This window comes from Coptis chinensis, chromosome 1, assembly GCF_015680905.1.
Source record: "Coptis chinensis isolate HL-2020 chromosome 1, ASM1568090v1, whole genome shotgun sequence".
Lineage (NCBI taxonomy): Eukaryota > Viridiplantae > Streptophyta > Magnoliopsida > Ranunculales > Ranunculaceae > Coptis > Coptis chinensis.
This window is the reverse complement of record NC_141456.1, coordinates 2365325-2385382: the sequence shown is the minus strand read 5'-3', so window position 1 is coordinate 2385382 and position 20058 is coordinate 2365325. Positions and strand designations below refer to the sequence as shown.

General features: G+C 34.7%; 3 protein-coding genes and 1 pseudogene across 4 annotated transcripts; 2 read left to right on the top strand and 2 right to left on the bottom strand.

Moving 5' to 3' along the window:
- The first annotated feature begins 819 nt into the window (after positions 1–819).
- Positions 820–4538, top strand: LOC147521252 (ras-related protein Rab5). Its single transcript, XM_086601597.1, has 8 exons — positions 820–1103; positions 1183–1260; positions 1345–1512; positions 1611–1659; positions 1756–1829; positions 2888–2981; positions 3846–3946; positions 4320–4538. Exons 1-7 carry the CDS (start codon positions 1065–1067, stop codon positions 3944–3946), a joined length of 603 nt encoding a protein of 200 aa, XP_086457723.1. The 5' UTR covers positions 820–1064; the 3' UTR covers positions 4320–4538.
- A 673-nt stretch (positions 4539–5211) lies between these two features.
- Positions 5212–8491, top strand: LOC147521251 (uncharacterized; annotated as a pseudogene). Its single transcript, XR_015193562.1, has 8 exons — positions 5212–5563; positions 5648–5922; positions 6029–6099; positions 6195–6294; positions 7023–7183; positions 7552–7681; positions 7767–7886; positions 8265–8491. The product of XR_015193562.1 is annotated as an uncharacterized LOC147521251 (transcript).
- A 2456-nt stretch (positions 8492–10947) lies between these two features.
- On the bottom strand, positions 10948–12542 carry LOC147521250 (glutathione S-transferase F11-like). The gene is made up of 3 exons (XM_086601480.1): positions 12132–12542; positions 11840–11888; positions 10948–11559 (listed from the first exon to the last, which is right to left on the bottom strand). Exons 1-3 carry the CDS (start codon positions 12276–12278, stop codon positions 11114–11116), a joined length of 642 nt encoding a protein of 213 aa, XP_086457606.1. The 5' UTR covers positions 12279–12542; the 3' UTR covers positions 10948–11113.
- Positions 12543–16130: 3588 nt separating this feature from the next.
- LOC147521249 (replication factor A protein 1-like) lies at positions 16131–18683 on the bottom strand. Its single transcript, XM_086558745.1, has 11 exons — positions 18425–18683; positions 18051–18334; positions 17879–17960; positions 17691–17817; positions 17442–17608; positions 17250–17370; positions 16982–17164; positions 16817–16885; positions 16479–16568; positions 16293–16376; positions 16131–16195 (listed from the first exon to the last, which is right to left on the bottom strand). Exons 3-11 carry the CDS (start codon positions 17884–17886, stop codon positions 16190–16192), a joined length of 855 nt encoding a protein of 284 aa, XP_086414871.1. The 5' UTR covers positions 17887–17960; positions 18051–18334; positions 18425–18683; the 3' UTR covers positions 16131–16189.
- Between the last annotated feature and the right edge of the window lie 1375 nt (positions 18684–20058).

Sequence of the window (20058 nt, the reverse complement as noted above, 5' to 3'; positions counted from 1 at the left end):
AAATTTCATTAACAAAATTACAAACGCATAGTATTGAATTATTGATTGCACATCATGCACTCTTTGGATACTATGCTCGAGATTAGCGGTTGTGATTAACCAACCGTAGCTGTCCAAAAACAGTATGGACCATAAATGTGGTATGGGAAGACACATCATTGGCTATGTCAAAGCTTGACATTAGAGCATTCTCAATGCAATGCAAGTCACAAATATTCATCTTCACGTAGGCAGTATTTTTCATCTTTTTCACTGTTTTGGTGAAAAGCAAAGTGAGACTACCCAATACAAAGGTGAAAAATAATTTCGAACGGGATGTTGGATTCCGTCTGAATGTAAAAATCGAAAAAACACGCCGGACGGAATGACACATCCAGTTTGAAATTAAAAAAAAAACCCGCAAAAAAAAAGTCAAAAACACGCGAGACGGAATCCAATATTCTGTCCGAAAAAAAAAACCAAATTTAAAAAAAAAAACACACACACACACACGAGATGGAATCTAACATTCCATCCGAAGTTCACAACTCAGCCACTATCTCAGTTGAAGATTTTACCATCGTTTTGACTTGGGAAAATAGTCACCGAGATATTCACCTTTGCATTGGGCAAAAGTTTTGAACCATAAAAAGGTGAATAAAATCACATTCCCACCATATCCACCTGCATTGGGAATGCTATTAGACGTTGTGATTTTCTTTGTGTATATCGGGCTAGCATTTACAGCTCTATGTCCAACTTTGACCAGACCAAAAACTAGAATCAAAATTAAGTTGACCACTCTGTTGATCTACACATGCCAAAACACGGGTTCATCGTATTCTGCCAATGAATGCTACTTGGCGCGCATTACGTAAGCGCTTATATAACACCTAGATGTACAGAATCAGTAAAAAATAATAACTCTTAAACCATTTCGTTCCTCTTTCGTCACGTCAAATTACTTTGTCTTCTCTCTTTTGGAGTCTCCATCTCAATTCTCGATTCCAACAGACGAATTAATTAAATTTCAACCCGATCCTCATATTCTCGAAATCGAAGATTTCAATTTTCGGTTTCAAAAAATGGCAACTACTGGAAACAACAATCTCAATGCAAAGCTCGTAAGTTCAATTTCACCTAACACTTTTTAAATTTCAATTTATTTTATTAAAATTTGTACTTGTTGGGATTCGATCTTAGGTTCTATTAGGAGATATGGGAGCAGGGAAATCAAGTTTAGTGTTGCGGTTTGTTAAGGGTCAATTTCTTGAATTTCAGGTAAATTTGAGATGAATTTCATGTGAATTTACTTGTTGTAGGGTTTTTGAGGTGTTTAAATTAGGGTTTTTGAGGTGTTTATAGGAATCCACGATCGGGGCAGCGTTCTTTTCGCAAACATTAGCAGTAAATGATGCTACTGTTAAGTTTGAGATTTGGGATACTGCTGGACAAGAGAGGTATCATAGTTTGGCTCCTATGTATTACCGAGGTGCTGCGGCTGCTATCATCGTTTACGACATAACTAGCACGGTGTGGTTTTTGTTTTTTTTTTTTGTTTCCTTGGATTTATTGTGAAAGTTTGATTTTCGGTTGAAATTTGATTGAACATCTGTTTTGTTGGGTTTTAGGAATCGTTTACACGTGCTAAGAAGTGGGTGCAAGAGCTGCAGAAACAAGGTTTGCGGTCTTTCCATATGTTAAAGGGATATGCTTGAGATGGTTTCCTTATCGGTACTTGTTATGAATACAGGTTTATTTTGAATTTTGTTCCAGGTAATCCTAGTATGGTCATGGCATTTGCGGGAAATAAAGCTGATTTGGAAGAAAAAAGGAAGGTGACAGCAGAGGTGAGTGTAATTTATGGAATTTTTTGGAGGGTTTATTTCTGGTTAGATGATAGGGGATTTATAATTAGGTTATGCAGAATTCATCATGATTAGTTGACATATAAGGAGGCAACAAGATTGCTGTTTATGATGATGTGCTCCAAGTAAAAATAAATAGGTCTTTTTTTTGGAAACATCAAATTGGTAAACTGCTCTCGAGTCTCAGTAGGGGAAGTGAATTTTGAAGTTGACAAAAAGTAAAGGGTATGATGCGCGAAGTAAACTTTTTCTATTACATTTTCTGAAGTCTTGACGATTTACTCCAATTATAATGCTTGAATCCATACACTTATTCGGATCGGGGATTTCCATTCAACTTGTAGGCTTTTTTTTATAATGTAACAAAGATGTTTATTTTCACTATGGTGTCATGTTGCTGGCAGGATGTGCCCAATTTGATTTTTGTTTAATGTGTAATTTTATTCAGTGAACATGTTAATGGTGCTATGCTTAAAGCCTGATACTGACAGTAAAATTTTCAGTGAACTATTGTTTTTTGAAGAGGTTTTAAATGTATTTTAGGTTGTGTGGTTAATTTCATGGTCACATTCCCTACAGACCTTAGTATACACACCCTGCTTAATTGATGTCATGGTCATACTTAATAAAGACAATAGTATATACATGTCTAGTTAATGAGCTGCACGGGTCTTTGAGTTGCAGATATGGAGTTAAGGTTGAAGCTCTATAAGTTGTGTTTATAATTATACTGGTTAGGTTGGTCTGTTCTAGTTTTTTGGGATACCAATGACTCTAGTGACAGTAATGGGGAAATGTTAGGTAGAAACTTCCATTAATATGATCACAGTCTGCTAGTACTTTGTGTCATACACTGTTTCATCAGGAGTTACTGAGTTAGGTAAAAGGAAAAGAAATTTTAGTACAAAGCGTCCAAGTTATGGAAATAACTTAATCTCCTTTTCTGATTTGCACTTTTTTATCGGCTCTTCCATGTAAGCATCCTCGCGTGCCCAGCCGTGCTTTCGTATGTATCAGTTCTGAAAAAAATTCCCTTGCAGGAGGCACGCTTATATGCAGAGGAGAATGGACTTTTCTTCATGGAGACCTCTGCAAAAAATGCTACTAATGTCAACGACGTATTTTACGAAATAGGTGTGTTCATTTTCTTCTAATTGATGAAAATTCTTTCTGATTATTATTAATTTATTAGCATTGTTAGCTGGAATGGAATATGATCTGAACATCTATAGAACTCCTGAATTTTATGTCCTTTATCCTCCTGAAAATATGTAAACCACTACAATTTTCTGGCTGTAAAATATTTGTTATTCTGATAGTGGTTTTCCCATGGGTTAACACGCTTCCTACTAAGCACGAGCATGGCTGCAATTCATATTGTGGGGTATCGTTAGAACTTTATTTGGCAGTGTCTTCATGGAACCCCCAATGTTTGAGTTGATGTTTGGCGGACCATCTCCTTGCACTAAATCGGTTAATTGTACATTTTATACCTTGTCCAAAGATGATTGCAAATTGAAAACTTTGAGCTGTACTTTTCCAGGGTAGAAATGTCAAAAATGGTTTGTTCCCCCTCTTTTTGAGGATTATCTCTATGGTGAAGAGATCCTCTTGACCCGAAAAGCAAGTCCCATTTGGGGTTGTGCTCCATCTAGATGGTTGTCAAATAGGTTGGCAGCTAAAAGGTGTCACTGGATCTTAATCTTCTCTGTAATTTTTGATTGGAAGAGGAGTTGATATCCAATGTTTGGTTTTGGTGAGGCCCATCTATGTTGCCACCATGTACCCATATCGTTATCACAAGTGCAATTTTAGCTATGTAACACAATTATGTATGTTATCATTGCGGATTCTTTAAAAGGATACTTGTTTCATTGTCTATAGATTTCGATTCTGTCTAATGATATTTTTGTATATGTGAACCAAGCAGTTTCTATCCATTACTTTTAATTTTCTTTCTTTCGTCTTGACCTTGAATATTTGTTTTCATGCAAGCAGCAAGGAGGTTACCTAGGGCCCAGCCTTCTCAAAATCCTGCAGGGATGGTTCTCGTTGACAGACCAGCAGATAGGTCCCAAGCGGCTAAATGTTGTTCCTAAGTAATTTGTTTCCCTTCTTTTATTAATCAGATCTTTATTTTGTTCTGCACATTATAACTAGGCACCAACTTCTGAAATAGCAATGGGACTAGGCTGATACTGAACCACCATAGTAACAATAAATGCGTTAAGCTTTCTTTTTTCAATAATGTCTGCATCAAGTGTCTGAGATGTAGCTAAAGACCATTCACACTACAAATGATGAGGGTTTCTGAACCAACCGTAGCGTAAATGTCTACTTTTTTTGGAGTATGCATTCATGGTCTTTGGTCTGACATGTTGAGATGTGGGCATAGAGTGTATTTTTATTTTTTGTGGGGACTTCTCGTTATTTTTCATCTGTTTATTGACTTGATTATTTTCTGATTGGCAGGATTATTATAATTACAGTGACTTCTCAAATGGTTGGTTTGGACAGGGTGAATACAAATGCCAACAAAACACCGTGGAGGTCGTCGTGGTTTTGTTTTATGGAGAAGTTACTTTTGTTTTTATGGTTTATTCGGAATTCCCCAAACGCTGTAAATGTGTAGTAATATGTGTGTGGATCTTCATACATAAACATTTTAGTGTGATTTAATGTTCTTTTAAATATTGGCATTTCACACGTGTTTGGAAGAGAAAATATATAAAACTTTCGTCATTCATATATTTAGTTCACATATTCTATCAGATGCAGCAATGATAATTGTGATTAGCATTCCACACCTATACGCCAAAATCCTTAAGGTAGGGGTTCTACTGTTCTAGGTGTTATAAAAATACTTAACCAAACTCAAAACCGTTTGGACATTTGTAAGTTTTTAGATCAGGTTAATTTTTGTGTTCTAAACTTATTAAATATAGTATTAAAAATCGTAAAAATGAACTGTTTATAATTAGTCAAATTTCTTAAACCGTTTGGACATTTGTAAGTTTTTAGATCAGGTTAATTTTTGTGTTCTAAACTTATTAAATATAGTATTAAAAATCGTAAAAATGAACTGTTTATAATTAGTCAAATTTCTTAATTTGTTGACTATATTCAATGGGATTACAAATTTCAGATTTGAATAATTTTTTGTGACGATATTTAAAATAATTAGAAGATTATATATAAAAAAAATCCGCTAAATCTAAAACTTAGAAATACCATAACAATCATGAATTTTTGTTAATATTACTTAAATGAGGTTAATATTACTCAATAAACATATTAGTGATGGTTATTTTTGTTAGTTAAGTGACGTTTGAAATTCTGGTGTCGGACCGAACAGACACTATATAAACCTCTTTTTCAAGTTCAAAAAAATCTCTCAACGGCTACTCCTTTCTCTCTCTCTCTCTCCTTCCGACCAAATTCCATTTCTAGGGTTTTGAATATCTCCAAGAAAAAAAATGAGTTCCGAAGAACCCACAACAACAACATCAAGAGCCAATAGTAGTATAGATCTCCCTCAAGAAATTGACGAGTTCATTAAAGAATCAATCGATTTCTCTTTAGGTCTCCCTATTTCCACAAACACACTTGAATTAAAACTCCGTGCCTCTGAACAAGCAAGAAAATGTCTTCAAGATCAGTATTTTCTTTTACATTCCAGATTAAAAGATAAAGACCAAAGAATCGACCGTGCTAGGGTTAGTAGGAACTTTTTATTTTTCTACATTATTAAACTTAATTTTTTTTATATATAATTTTGTTTTGTTTTAATTTTTATTTAGTCGGAAGCGAGTCAAAGTGCACTAGCATTGAAGAAATTTGTGGAGGAGAATCAGAAGTTGGCTACTGAGTGTACTAATCTTTTGAACCAGTGTTCAAGATGGGAGAAAGAGTGTTTGCTTTATGATGATCGGATCGAGAAGCGTTGATGGAATTTGCTAATGAAGCAGATGAAAGGGCTAAAGAGGCTGAGGTTCGTGTTCTTGATATCGAAGATGAGTTGAAGAATGCTTCAGAAGAGTTGGAAATTTATAGAAAAAAATGCGAGAAGCACATGGTATATTTATTATTTATATATATATATATATCCCCCAATGTTGTTTAATGATTTTAAAAGGTTTTAAATTTTTGTGTATTGATTAGTTGGGTTTCTTTGGTGGCAGGTTAGCGAAACACGGTTGACTGAGGAGTTACATTTGATGAGAGAAAAGATTACTATGCTTGAGCAATCAAGGTATATAAATGGGTACTGGTCAAATTTTATAGTGGGGATAAATGTTTTTGCGTGTATTAGTATGCTAAGTTTGTTATTCATTTTGCATTACTCAGGTTGCAAGGATGTAGTGATAATCCTATTCACTGTAGCAAATGTTCTTTGCTGAAAGCAGACGACCAAAGTCCACGCCCACATGTACTAGCCGCCATGCCCGTGAGTTAATAACTCTTAATTTTTTTTCTAAAACTTAATTTGGCACTTGATGTTTGATTACTGTTTTAAACAACTAATAGTGATCTTATTAGTGAGATGGCCAGTACCATTGGGTTGTCTATGCAATCTGCCAACATATCCATCAAAAAAGGCTCTTAGTTTAGTAGCAAATAGACGTTATTGTTAGCGGCTTATTACTGTGTGTTTGATTGGAAAAGGGTTATTAGTAGGAAGATACACTTTTTTGTGAAGATATCAGATAAAAAGCATAATATGAAGTTATTGCCCATCACCTTCAAAGACTTCTATGGAGAAGTTCCATGTGAACTTTCTACAACCTTCAAAAACTTTAAGGGAGAAGTTCCATGAGGGCATGTAAGAATTTTGTTGGGTGGAATGCTGATGAATGACTTTAGGGGTGGTAAACTTCTCTTATTTATGCTTCCTATCTCATGAGAAGACACACTAATAAGTGGCATCCCTTTTTGCACTAAAAACAAAGTTAGAATAAATGCAAGGAAAATATAATTTTATGTACAATGAGTTTCCTTTTTCTAATAATCTTAAGTGACAGAGTTTCTTGTGATTTCTTTAGGTCATTGCTTATAGTTCTTCAGCATCGGATGATGGCCCTGTAATACATTATTGGTTTTTAAATTTCTTTATTCTACTTTTTAAATTATACTGTTGAGAGGTCTGACAAATTCTTATCATGTTTTTTCTTAAAGCATGACTCGTCTCCATGTGGTGCAACTTTGGAAGAAGGTTTACTTGATTCAGTGCTAGCTTCGATGGTTGAGAAAGATGGATTAGTAGCAAATGCACGTGCTTTTCTAGAAGCAAATAAAATGTTCGAATCGTATAAGAAGTTGCTTAATATGTGGGACCGGTGAGTTCTTTATTCATTTTTCATCTTTAATAACTTATGTTGATAGTTTCTACTTTATGTGTAATGCACTTATATATTTTGGAGGTATGGGATGGAGTATTCATATCTTCTGCTGGATTGATGCACACAAGCTAGAAAATATTTAATCACGTCCAATGGTTCATGTGTCAAGAAAATATATTTTGATTCACTCTGATTTTGTTGTTGTATTACTAAATCAATACACAAGAAGTTAAGAAGCTAAAAGAGAATATCAATGCCTCAAGCCCTCAATTAGTTGTTAATTTATTATAGATGCAAGTACTTCCTAGGACCGGGCGGCGTCTTAACGCAAAAAAAAAAAAAAAAAAATCTTGATTGATATGCAGAATTTTTGTTTTATCTGTTGCAGTTTCGCGACCATCCAGTCAAATTGTTGTATCATTGGTGGCTGAAGTCAAGACACTGCAGAATGAGAAGGAGCATCTTAAAATTAACCTTACCAAGGCTGAGGAGGAGGTTAGCATGGATGGTTTTTCCTATGTTGTTTAAGGTTTATATTCCACTACTTCTTTTGGTAACGTTTTTGTATTTTATCCTACAGGTGAACGTACTATTTGAAGATAATAACATCTTGGATGTAGAGAACAAAAAGTTGTTGAGGCTGTACAACAAAGAAAAGCGCCATTCAGGGTCCGGGGATGGACATAATACTTCAGCAAAGGTGAGATTTTACATTTTGTTGATACTAATACTTTGTAAGTCTTTTCAGATTGAACGAGATGTTGAGTTAATATCAGAGTGATGATCATGTAGCAACTTCTATTGAGCTTCTTTTTAAGGACATAGTAATGGATATATGTAGCAACTTATATTAGATAATCCTTCTTTTTTAAGGACATAGTAATGGATAGTTCCTAAGATCGTATTACGTAGGACTATATAATGCGCATTTGAGTCAGATTGTTAGCTTTAACCTATCTGAACATTTTTGTAGTGTCCGGCTTATCTCTTGTGACTTTTAACGTTTTCCTATAAAGCAGTCCAATACCGTACTGCACACGTGATCAATTATTAAAATTGGTTCATGTTTCTTTTTCAGAGCAACAAAAGAAAGTCGAGCCCCAAGAGGTGCAGTCCGATTAAGAGGATGATAGAGTTCGATAGCCCTAGTTCAAGACAGCCTTTGTCTCCTTTACTGCAGAACTCTGCTAAATCGCGAATGAGCAAGTAACAAGAACAAATGATGTATCTGCAGGTCTCATCTCTTGTATTAACAAATTGCCACTCCTCTTCGTAACTAGCGACCAGTTCAATGGATTTTGGATTTGTGCTTTGCGTACTTTATATGGCTTTTCATTTTCTTTGGATCATTTACCTTCAGTCATGGAGATTCGCTCTTAGCACCTTATTAATCCAGCAGAGATTTAACCTTTTTCAAACCATACAACGTCAACTCGTGTGGAGTACACGTCAGTGACATCATGTAACCCCATGGTGAATTTTCTGTGCTGAAGGATAAGTTTGCTAAGGTTGGAACTTCATAACTGTTGTTACATGATCCAAACTCGTCATCCTCTTCTCTGTGTACAATTGACAAAGGTCTACAAAGACACTTTCATGGCAAGTTCTTTTCCCAAAGCAAGGTCCAAACCAGTTCTGTTAGCTCAACTGAACTGATGATCCCAACTACTATGGGATTGTGAGGTATATCATTGGAAAAACAATTAGGGTTAACTAGTATTACCCACTAGAAATTGGCTCATCTAGTGTGTGTGTGTTGGGGGGGTAACACTAAACTAACCCAAACAATTATTCCTTGTCTCTTCGTAAACTACTTTATGGATTTGTTCAGGTTCTTTAGTCTACTGACTCGTGGGAGTTATTCTATATATGGCTTTTCCCACCAACACGTTTATGATTCGTGTGGAAGGTTTGAACTATTGTGCTACAGATTCAAGACATAAATTAATTGCAATTTTATCTTTATTTTACTTTATTGTTTTCCCTTTCCATTTCTTAATTCTTACCTTCCATGTCTAGCTTAAGAAGAAGAAAAAAAAAGGGGTTTAGGAAAAGTGCCTTTAACTTTGCTTTATGTGCTCGATTCAAAAATGAGTTGCATACGCAGTAGTTACGTACCTCCCTGAAAGTGCATTTTACTGAGGTGATACACTAATAAAATCGATACACTAATCCCTGAAAGTCATTTGTCAGATGCCTCTTAGAATACCTTATAAAGTTATAAGTAAGTGAAATTTGAAGAGCTAAAGCTTCGAATGTTAAATCTTAATATTACCTTATTTGAATTTCTGAAACACCATCATACACTCTTCTGGGTGTAAAGAGAAGAATAAGAGACTAGAAAAAGAAAAAAGAAAACAAGATGTAGATACTAAGGGATAGTGGGTCGACTCTAAAACTGTTTAGACTTTAAACAAATAAACAGATACGATTGCAAGAACGCCAGCTAAGTCATGTGTGCATTTTTATTTTATTTTCAAAAGTAGCTTTTGCATTTTTGAATTGGCTCTAACACTAGTGCCATACTTCTTTGCAACATGACTACTAAGCATGTATAGGTCATTATCCAAAAAACAAAACGAAGAAAGAAAAAAGAAGCTATTTGTAGGTGAGGTTGTCGGAATCATGTATCCCTTTCACACTTTACAAGTTAGCCCATGTATTGCGAAAAAAAAATTATATAAAGAGAGGTACATGCTCTCTTCCATCTACATTCACAGTTCACTCGATCTACTCTCTTTCCCTAAACCCAATGGAGAAAAAAATGCGTCTGTTTTCGGCTCTTTTCACTGTATTGCTCCTTACGGCAATTGGTAAGTAACTGTAGTTTTGCATGGACAAAATTTAGTTATGTGCATAACTAAGTGTGTTCTAGACCAAATGGAACAAAACTATGTCTTGTTATTAGTATAAACGATTCAGAACCTGGCTTCCTCACCTTCTATGCCAACTAGATTGTGTTTCTTTTTTTTTTTTTCACAAGCATGAAATTGGCATTAAATATTGATCACAAACAGCGAGTGACACTCGAGTCCACTATCTTGTAAATCTGATCGATCACTATGTTGGATGTATATAATATTGTCAGATGGTGTCTTGTTTTTTGAAATTGTGAAAAAAAAATGTCTTTCAATTCTTTCAAAGCATACCGTGGCATACACAAGTTAACCCTTTTGGAACATTATAATAACTGAAAACATGTGGCATACACAAGTAAATTGTAAATGCTTGACACTAGGGTGAACTTGCTTTTCTTTGTTGAAGAGGTAGGAGCGACCATTATCGAGGGAAGGACTTGTGAATCACCAAGCCATCGGTTCAAAGGCATGTGCGTGAGGAAGAGCAATTGCGCTGGTGTTTGCCAGACTGAAGGCTTTCGAGGAGGGAAATGCAGAGGATTTCGTCGTAGATGCTTTTGCACTAAACCTTGCCGTGAATGAGATCTCTTGAAGCAGTCTATATAAGATGGCCAATATAAACGTAGTATTTTGAGACAATATGCACACTAGCTGCGCTCTCAGATATTCCTTTGGAACTAGTAGTGTGAACTGTGAAGTGTGTCTTCTCTATATATCTATAATATCTGAGTTAAGTAAAATGTGCACGGAATTTGCCGTGTTAAGCTGTTTCTTCATGTTTGAGGAAATTTTAATGAAGGTTTTGGCCACTTTTGGACTGATCCAAGCTGTGTTAGTGTTTCCAAGTTCAAATTGTAGACGATTAATAATTTAAAAAAAAAATTACCACCCGGAGTCCGGATATGCAAAAGAAGCAATTTCCATATTATTTTTTAGTACAGTGGTACAACCACTACAACATATACTTAGAAGAAAAAAAAATTCAGAAAGAAAACCACATTAGATTCTTAAAAGCAACAAATTTTGCATCTCGAGCACCCGCAACCTTAACAGAAAATATCCTTAACTCTTAATCCATAAGCTTCATCAATTTCTTCCAAGCTGGTCGACTGGAAATGTCTTCCCACCATGCATTCAAGTATTTTCTACCCTTTATAAGGTGACTCATTCCAGCTTCATTCATTAAGTGCTTAGTGGCTGGAAGGTGTGTTAAATCAGCAAGAGTAAATGAATCCCCAGCAAGATATTTGCTCTTAGATAGTCTTTCCTCATAAATATCAAGGACCTTCTCAAGCTTTTGTTCACTAACGTGGGCTACTGCAATGTCCCCAGGCTTACCCATTTTGGGAAGGATAACAAGATTAAATACAATACCGAACACCAAGTCATCGAAGTTGTGGGCTTCTACTTCAATCCATTGATCAACTAATGCTCTTTCCTCTAGAGTGTTGCCTATTAGATTTGGACCGCGGTCTGCGTACTTAGCTGCATAATACCTTATAATCGCCCTTGACTCTGGATGATACATATCGAGGATTACAAATCAATTGAACCAAGTTCCATGACTTAAACTTGCAATAATTAAGAAGCTATGCCTTTGGAAAACTGGTGTTACACTCATAGTTAACCCTTGATTTTTTGACAGTGCGGTGGAGAGTGAACATTTAGGCAAAGAGTTGGCATAATATATGTTACATACAAGCATACAGTTAAACCTATTGCATGATTAATTCATTGTTCATTTGTTCATAGTGGTCACCTCTTTGTCTCTATGTATATTAATCAGTGTACTTACCAAAAAGTTTCAAATCTCCGTCCTCTATGGCTGGAACTTGTCCAAAGGGCTGCAAGGAAAACAAATATGCAAAGGTCAATTGTGGATTGAAGCTTGATCCAGAGTCCGGATCGGAGGATTGTCAAGAAAGCAGATACATACTAAGGCCCCTTTCTATTCTGTGGTTGGGCTGGCACAAGGCCTAGGAGTCTAGGACCAGTTGGAGATGCTCGTACAAGTAAAGGATACCGAAAATGAAATATTCAGAGAAAAATTTAGAGCTAACATTGAATCATAAAAAGTAAAAATTCACCTGTCGAACGAGAAACTCTGGTCTTTTATGCTCGCCAGTGTCTAAATCGACGTGAATGAGTTCAAATTCCACATCTTTCTCAAGAAGGCATGCCATGACTCTCTGAGGACAAACTGCCCTGATTGAACCATACACTTTCACTGCCATTTTAAAGCCCACTAGCGAACTTTGTGGAACACTTTCAAAACAAATTTGATGAGCAGTTCTAGTCGAGTTAGATTCAATTTATACATTTGAAGTTTGAGGTTGGAGCTTAATGGTTTGTGTTTCTTTTGGGGGTTGCGGGATTATTAAGAGTACTGGTTGGTAACATGAGGGTATTACTTGCCATTTCTTATCCCCCGACAGGCCGACATCAATTCACTACATTCCGTCATTCCCCAGAGATTGACATTTTGTTACTTGGACGAGACTTGGCCACATAGTGAACCAATTTATACCAAGGAGAAAATCCACAAAACGCACAAGCGTACTTTTTTACTTGGAATTGGGGTGGTATTGGCATTTCTATTTGATGGGACTAGCATCTCTTTGACAAAAAGTAAAACAATAATGTCTTGTGTTTAATATGTACAATTTGAACTGAAAAAAAAAAAAAACACAAAAAAATAAATGCCGCGGTGGATATAGTATTGTTTTGGTTTTTTTTTTCAGTTCAAATTTTCAAGGTGTTAAATACACACGACATATAAATACCTCATTTTCTTTTTTAAAGTTTCTTTATACACTCCAAAAACAACACTAAAACTATGACAAAAAAAATATACAATCAAATCATAATTTTGCTATTTCGCAATAAATATTTTTATATGTTATAAGAAAATTTTGTGATCAAATTAATGAAAAAGAGTTTTGATAATTAACACAAACAAAGACTCCATTTTAGTAAACAAAATCATCTAGCGGCAACTAATTTTTTTTTCGAGTGGTTAAAAAAAAAAAAAAAACTCTAATACTATAAATTGTGTAATCCCGCGGCAACTGCTTGATGTTAGTGCTTTTTGTGTATTTAATAGAAAAATACTAATAACTTTGAATTAGTCAAAAAGGTTTTAGTCCTATTTATGGAGTATTAATACCGCGGACCCCTCTGAATTCCTAATTCAGATAATCGCGTCTCTTCATAGTTAAATATCATAAAGAGAGGGAGAGGGAGAGGGAATGGCTTTATCCCTTATGGTTATAACGTAGTCCACTATACACCACGATTTATTTATTTATTTTTATTTTTCGCTAAAGCTCACCACGATTCATGAACAAGTAAAGCCACTATGCTGGTGTACCTTCATGTATTAAATAGACAAAAGTGAAGAAACGTGGCCTAGCACAGTAGACAGTAGCACCACCGCCACGACAAGCTGGAGCCTTACACACACACCACAAATAAGCAATAGTAGAAGCAACAGGTAATGGTTTTCGGAATAACTCACCCAACTTATCCTAACGAAAATATGAGATAAGGCTCCCAATTAACTTCAAATCTTGAACCGTTTTTTACTAATCAAATCATATGATGGTTTCTGACTTTCTGATTACAGCACCAAGCAAAACATTATCACTCTGGAGGTAGCGCAGGTTTCGTTGGAATATTTGTTATTTTATTTAGTATTAACTAGTAAACGGGCACGTGCGTTGCACGTGCTAGGAAAGAAAATTGGGGTAGAAAAATCAAAGGAAAGAATTATGTATAATGTAAAATATTACATATTACATTTGTTTGAATGGATTATGTAAAATGGTTTATATTCAAAGAACTTCAATAAGAAAAAAAAAAACGAATGAATACGCTAGTTTTAGTCTTTGTTTGATTCGATTTTTTTGATCTTTGCCGAATAAATATATTTGAAGAGGTATTTAACCGCCTGTAATTTAGTTAGTATGTAATTAGTATTGTATATGGCATAAACTAATTTACCTAAAAAATAGGTATTATGTTGATGAAGTTTACCTTTGTGCTGCTAGTTGTGTAATTCTTTTGTGGAGCATTTATAATTGATGGAGCAACATTGTTGGATTTATATGAGTGTACTACCTGTAAGATATAAGAATATTACATCATGTTGTGCAATATGATTTATATTCTAAACTGAAGAATAAAATATCTAACAAAAAATGCAAGAAAAGTAACTTTTTTCTTTTTATTGTCTTCAGAATGATCTAGCGAATCCATTTTTTTTTTTTTTTGTCGTTAATTATTTTGATCGGTTTAAATAAGTAGGTAGCTTGGAGGGTTGGTAGCTAAAAAAAGCCATTTTTTGTTTGTCTTATTTAGGAACGTTCACATTTAAGTTGGATATAATATGCGGACGAATTGAATGTGTAAATAATAGTTTTCGGTAAGATGGCTATGTGGCAAAATTACAATTTAAAAGTTTTTAATATAATGTGGATCCATTTCATGTGTATGGAGATTAAATTATTCAAATGATGGAGGGTTGAATTTTTTCAATCCATTTGTATGGAGGTCTCAAAAGGAAGAAATTATGGATGTTAGGCCGCATCGTTGAATTATCATCTGTCATCCTTACATTAGTCGCATTAATTTGATCAATTCTTACATTGTTTATTGGTCCCTATTCTAAAAATGTTATTAGCACCAAGCTACACATTCAAATTTTTGCCAGGTTTCGGGATTCCACTTGATTAACATAATGAAATGAAATGTTGGTTATTTGGTCCCAATTTATGAACCTTTTTCTTTGGCACCAAGCTGCACATGGCATTCATCAATCTTTTGCTTCATGATGGATTGGGTTTGCCCATTTTCATATATTGTTCTGGGCCTGAGCATGGTAAATAACTAATTATTGAAATATTGCCCAACACTGGCGGAATCATGGATTGCTATGGATGATGAACTTTAGTATGAAGACTTTGCAATTGGGTGATTAGGTTCTGTGTCGGTAGAGTTTCGTTTGAATTGTGAAGCATGGAATGGAAAGTTTAGTAAAAATCATTATAAACAATAATTAGGAAGGCAAACAACAGGCTGTATAGCTTAGTGATAGAGTGTAAGTTCCTGCAAAATGTGCTTTTTTTGAGATTTAAGAACACATGGGTTATGTTTATTTTTGGTGTTTTGGAGAAGAGTTTTGTGTTTTTTGGGTTTTGGGTTTTAGCAGATTGGGTGTGTAGTAATTTGGGATTCTGTAGTTCTGTGTGAAAATTTGTTGTAAATGTTTTTACTGAGTAGTTTATGTTATTCCCATAGGAATATGTGGGCATATTTAACTGGTTTGTGTTGCATTTTGTAATTGCCTATATGAGTGAAACATTTATCGTCTCAAAACAATTTCTCGTTTAGAATGTTTAAGATGGCATTATTTATGGGTAAATTCACCTTGAGTTGATGGTCAACTGGGAAGTTCTATGGTATTGCAACTTATTTAGGTAGGACACTTACCTTACCTTATACCTAACTGAGATTTTTGACATCAGGGAAAGATGCTCAGCTTACCTGTTAGGCTGTTTTATAGAACAACTATTTATGTAAATCCTATGGCATCACTGTGACATGGCAGAGCAAATCTAGTAGCCATTAGTAACATCATTGTTGCTTTACAAATTAAATTCCAACAACAAAATATATGATAATCATAAGTAATAAAACAATAATAAGTTGAGAACAATATTAATAACGACATGCTCCAAGCCATCTCCATCATTCTGTCCTATAACCGTTAACATGTTCCAATCTTAAACCACTACAGCAGCAGCAAAATAAGTCGACTACACTACTAAACCACCTGCCACCTACACCACTACAGCATGACACACCAGTCCACACACAGATACTGACCAAAGACACTCACCACACTCCCACTACCGGCCATCGGTAGCGGAAGAAGCATTTGGAGTCGGCCCGTAATGAAATAGTAGCGGTAGAAAATGAACCTAGCACGCAAAGCGAAGCACCCAACACACACAAAATGTAGCAACACAACAGGCGACAATCACGCAAACAACACCACAAGTACACAACAAAAGAATAAAGACCTGCCAACACTCAACACAACATACACTACCACATCCACAATACCACACCACAGCACACACATTTACTCCTATAACGACATATTCTTTCATCAAATATTTATTTAGACTAAAGATCACAATAGATGGAAGTTAAGAATTCTAATGGCCATAATTAAAGTGTATTACCTGGTAAATTGTGCGTATTCTCTTAGATGCAACAGTCGTGGCTGAAGTTTTCACGGTTTCCTTAAAGTTGTATGAATAAATTTCCTGTGCCAACATAATACGCACATTTTCCCCCCCAGGTTAGTTATAAAGGAAAAAGAATTGATAAAAACAAATAGTTAAAAATCAAAGCGTTTGTATATTTACCACACATTCGGATTTTCTACGCATATGTTTAGGATTTGTTTCCTTAGTTGAGGTTCCAGGCGGTTCAGAAGAATTTTCAAATGGTAATATCTGTATCAAGAAGGATTGAATTTCTAATGAGCTGATCTGCCAGGACATGATTCTTAACAAAATAATATTCAATTTTCTAATTGAAACAGCCCCGTTACAAATAATAAAAGATGGCAACAAATAACATAACGTAAAAACGTGTAATAGCATATTAGTATGTACATTTTCTCTCTAATATATATATAACAGTTATCTCAAGTAAACAAATAAATAAAAACATTTTTTTCGATTAGTTTAGAATCACTCACTTTTGGATGCTCGGATATAGGATCTTGGTAGATAGTATTAAGAGTATGAATTTCTACTTTGGCCTGCATCTATAATCAAAAAAAGAAATTATGCATTGAATAAAAAAATAATAATGTCTTGTCTATCTATCTTAAACTTTTATTAAATATACTTTTTCTTTTTACCTGATCAATGTGAGTAAGCATCATGTCTCCTTCTAGCTTGTAATCCATAGGAAAAACTTTAGTTGTTATGAAGCCATTGGTTCCTTGATTCTTGATGTTGCATTCATTAATTTTTATTTCAAAAATTAATGATGAACCTATAAGCTCATTCAGTATATTCTTAACCATTTGAGAACCACTTGCCTGGTTTAAGAAAAGATTATGCACTTGAATTAGATATATTTAAATGCAAATAAATTAGTGTTGAAATGTTTAATAGTAGATTTACCGATTTAAGCATAGCCTCCAATTCAGATGCTGGATGTTTAACCAGTGTTTCTGCTTCTTTTCCAAAGATGGTCACAATAGAACGATTTGTGTGATCTTGAATGCGGGCTCGAATTTGATATCTAGCATTCCATGTCAATATAAATAATTGAAAGGGAAGTGAAGAAGTTATAATAAAATATAATAGTTTTACCTTGTAAATGGAGATGGTAGAAACTCATTACAGCTATTACACCAATAACGATCATCTTTTTCCAAAACTTTTTTCTTTCGACAACCAGCTTTAGGGCATGATAAATAATATGGCTCATAGTCATGTATGACTTCGCAAATTGAAGCTTTGCATGTTAGAACATGTCCCTGAAAAGAATGACTCTATATAGTGAAAAGTTTTAAAGCAAAAAAAAAAAAAAAATTATATAAAAGTGTATTGTTAACTCACAATGGTGTCTCTATCCAATGAATTAAGAATTTCAGCAAGAGTTTTCCTGTTCTTGAGTTGTCGAGTACTCGATATACGATCAGTAGATGCTGACCCTTCAAGCAGTTCAATTGTTTTGCTCTTTGGACTGAAAAAATAAAAGTTAAATTTTGAGTAATGTAAAGTATATGTACGTTTGAGAACTTTACCTGTTCATTAGATGTTGAAGTTCAGGAATTGCCAAGTTGTAATAAATTTTTGTCGCCCTTGTTGAATTTAGATAGTAAACTCCTGAAATATTTAAAGCAGCAGTTAGTTCCAAGGAGAAGGAATAATATAGTAATATAAAGCGTATAATTATACTTGTATTAATTAAGTTACCAGATTAGATGTCAACAGTCAATGATCACAGGCTGATCCGCAGTAGAATTAATGATATCTTTGTCAACCAAGTCCACTGCATTTTCCCATAGTGTAATCCTCATTTTTTTCCCACTGGGTAGTTAATTTTTTTGTGAGTATATAGATACAGGTAAGATGTTTTCCATACTCATTAAAACAAAATTTGGAAGCTAACCTGTCATTCCTCAAGTGAATATTTCTCAGTTGCTTCATTCCTTTCCTAACCGTTATGGCTGAAATTCCTTCAAGCACGCCACATACATCTGATAAATATTATAAAGAGATATTTGTTATGTATAAATATACATATTTGTAGTTGTATATATTTCTCAGTGGCTTCATTCCTCGGGTACCTGTTAGATTTGTAATTTGTTTGTAACGACTGTTGATGTTGTCAAATTCAGTCAAAGCAAACTTGTACGGCGGAATTTCTGGTGCAGTTTCACTTAGTAGTCTAACAAACATGTCCCATTTAAAAAGTATAACAAATGCATGTTGAACAGGCCGATAATCAGACACTGTTTGTACATTAAAATGCTCAGCATGATACACGCAGCCTTCTCGGATAACTTCTGAGAATTTTTCAGATTGGTTCTTTGGAAAAATTGCATGCACTTGATTCCCCTGAAACCAAAATATATGCAAATAGTTAATAATTGTTTGAATAAAAAATACTGGAAAGGGAATTTGTACAATTCAAATAAAATTGGCTAACTTTATCGTCTATCAAAACCATGTCAAATCTGCTAGTTTTTCCATGCAATTCTTTTCCGATGCTCCATTTTCTAGAGACGCGAAACTTAATTCTGCAGTTTTGATTCTGGTAATTTATGTCAGATAAAGGAAGATATCCCGGTGGTGTCATTTTGAAGGAAACCTATACAATTTTAAAGTCAGAGAAATATAGACCATGAAAGAAATATTTTACGAAGGAGATTATGAAATGCAGTAGTGAATAAGAAAAAGTACACAAAAAAGTAGTGAATCACTCTTGAAAGTGTACGTGATGAACAGTCTTGAAAACTACAACACTATGAAAGAAAACATGATACGATGAAACAATTTAGTATAGTTAAAATGGTGTCTATTTAAAGTTGAAATATGCAAAGTGTTGTTGAAGAGACTGAAATTAGTCATGATCAAACCTTTTTTTGCAGGATAATGCTATTTGTTGATGCCAAAGATGGCACATGAGAAATTGGAAGGAAGAGAATAAGTGAGGCTTTGACAATGGAATTTTTTTTGTATGTATACTGACAGTTTCGCTGAAGACACGGTTATAGTTTGAAGGAACCATACGAGCGGTAGTTGAAGCAGTTAGTACTTGAATTTTGAAGGAAGAGTTTTTTGACGATTGAGGGGATTGAAAGGATTGAAGGGATAAGTATGTTTTTTTTTTTCCATTCCTGGGCCTTCCTAGTCGGTTTGAAAGCTCTATGGTAAGGGCATTTCCAAAAAGTAATAGTGGAAATCCGCTCTCAAGCAATACCTCGTATGAAGGCGTGAATGCAGACTAAATGTAACACTCATAGCTCCCTCCTACAACTCTATCTGTGTATTAGCAAGGTGTTGTAAAAAAAAAATGACGTTTGTATGCATGTAAAAAAATGCATATTTGATGGCGCTAACTATATAAGTTTGTATTATGAGATAGTAGTAAGTATCAATGACACAATAGTGTTTAAAAACTGATGTACACAGTAATGAGTACATAATTATAAAAAACTTGCAATGTTGAATTACGCCGAAAACATACAGATTGAGTTCATGGGTATACAAAGAATAGAACATAAGATTATTGATCAACTTATTAATATTTTCCTCAAACTCTTCGAGATGCACGGAGCTTGAGAGGGACAGCAGCGTGAAGAGTAATCATGGTTTTGTAGTTTCCCAGTTTCTTCTTATACGTCTAACCGGGAGTTTCTTCTTAAAGAATCTCATCAATACGTCTCACCGGAGCATTAATCATTTCACTTGTTTGAGA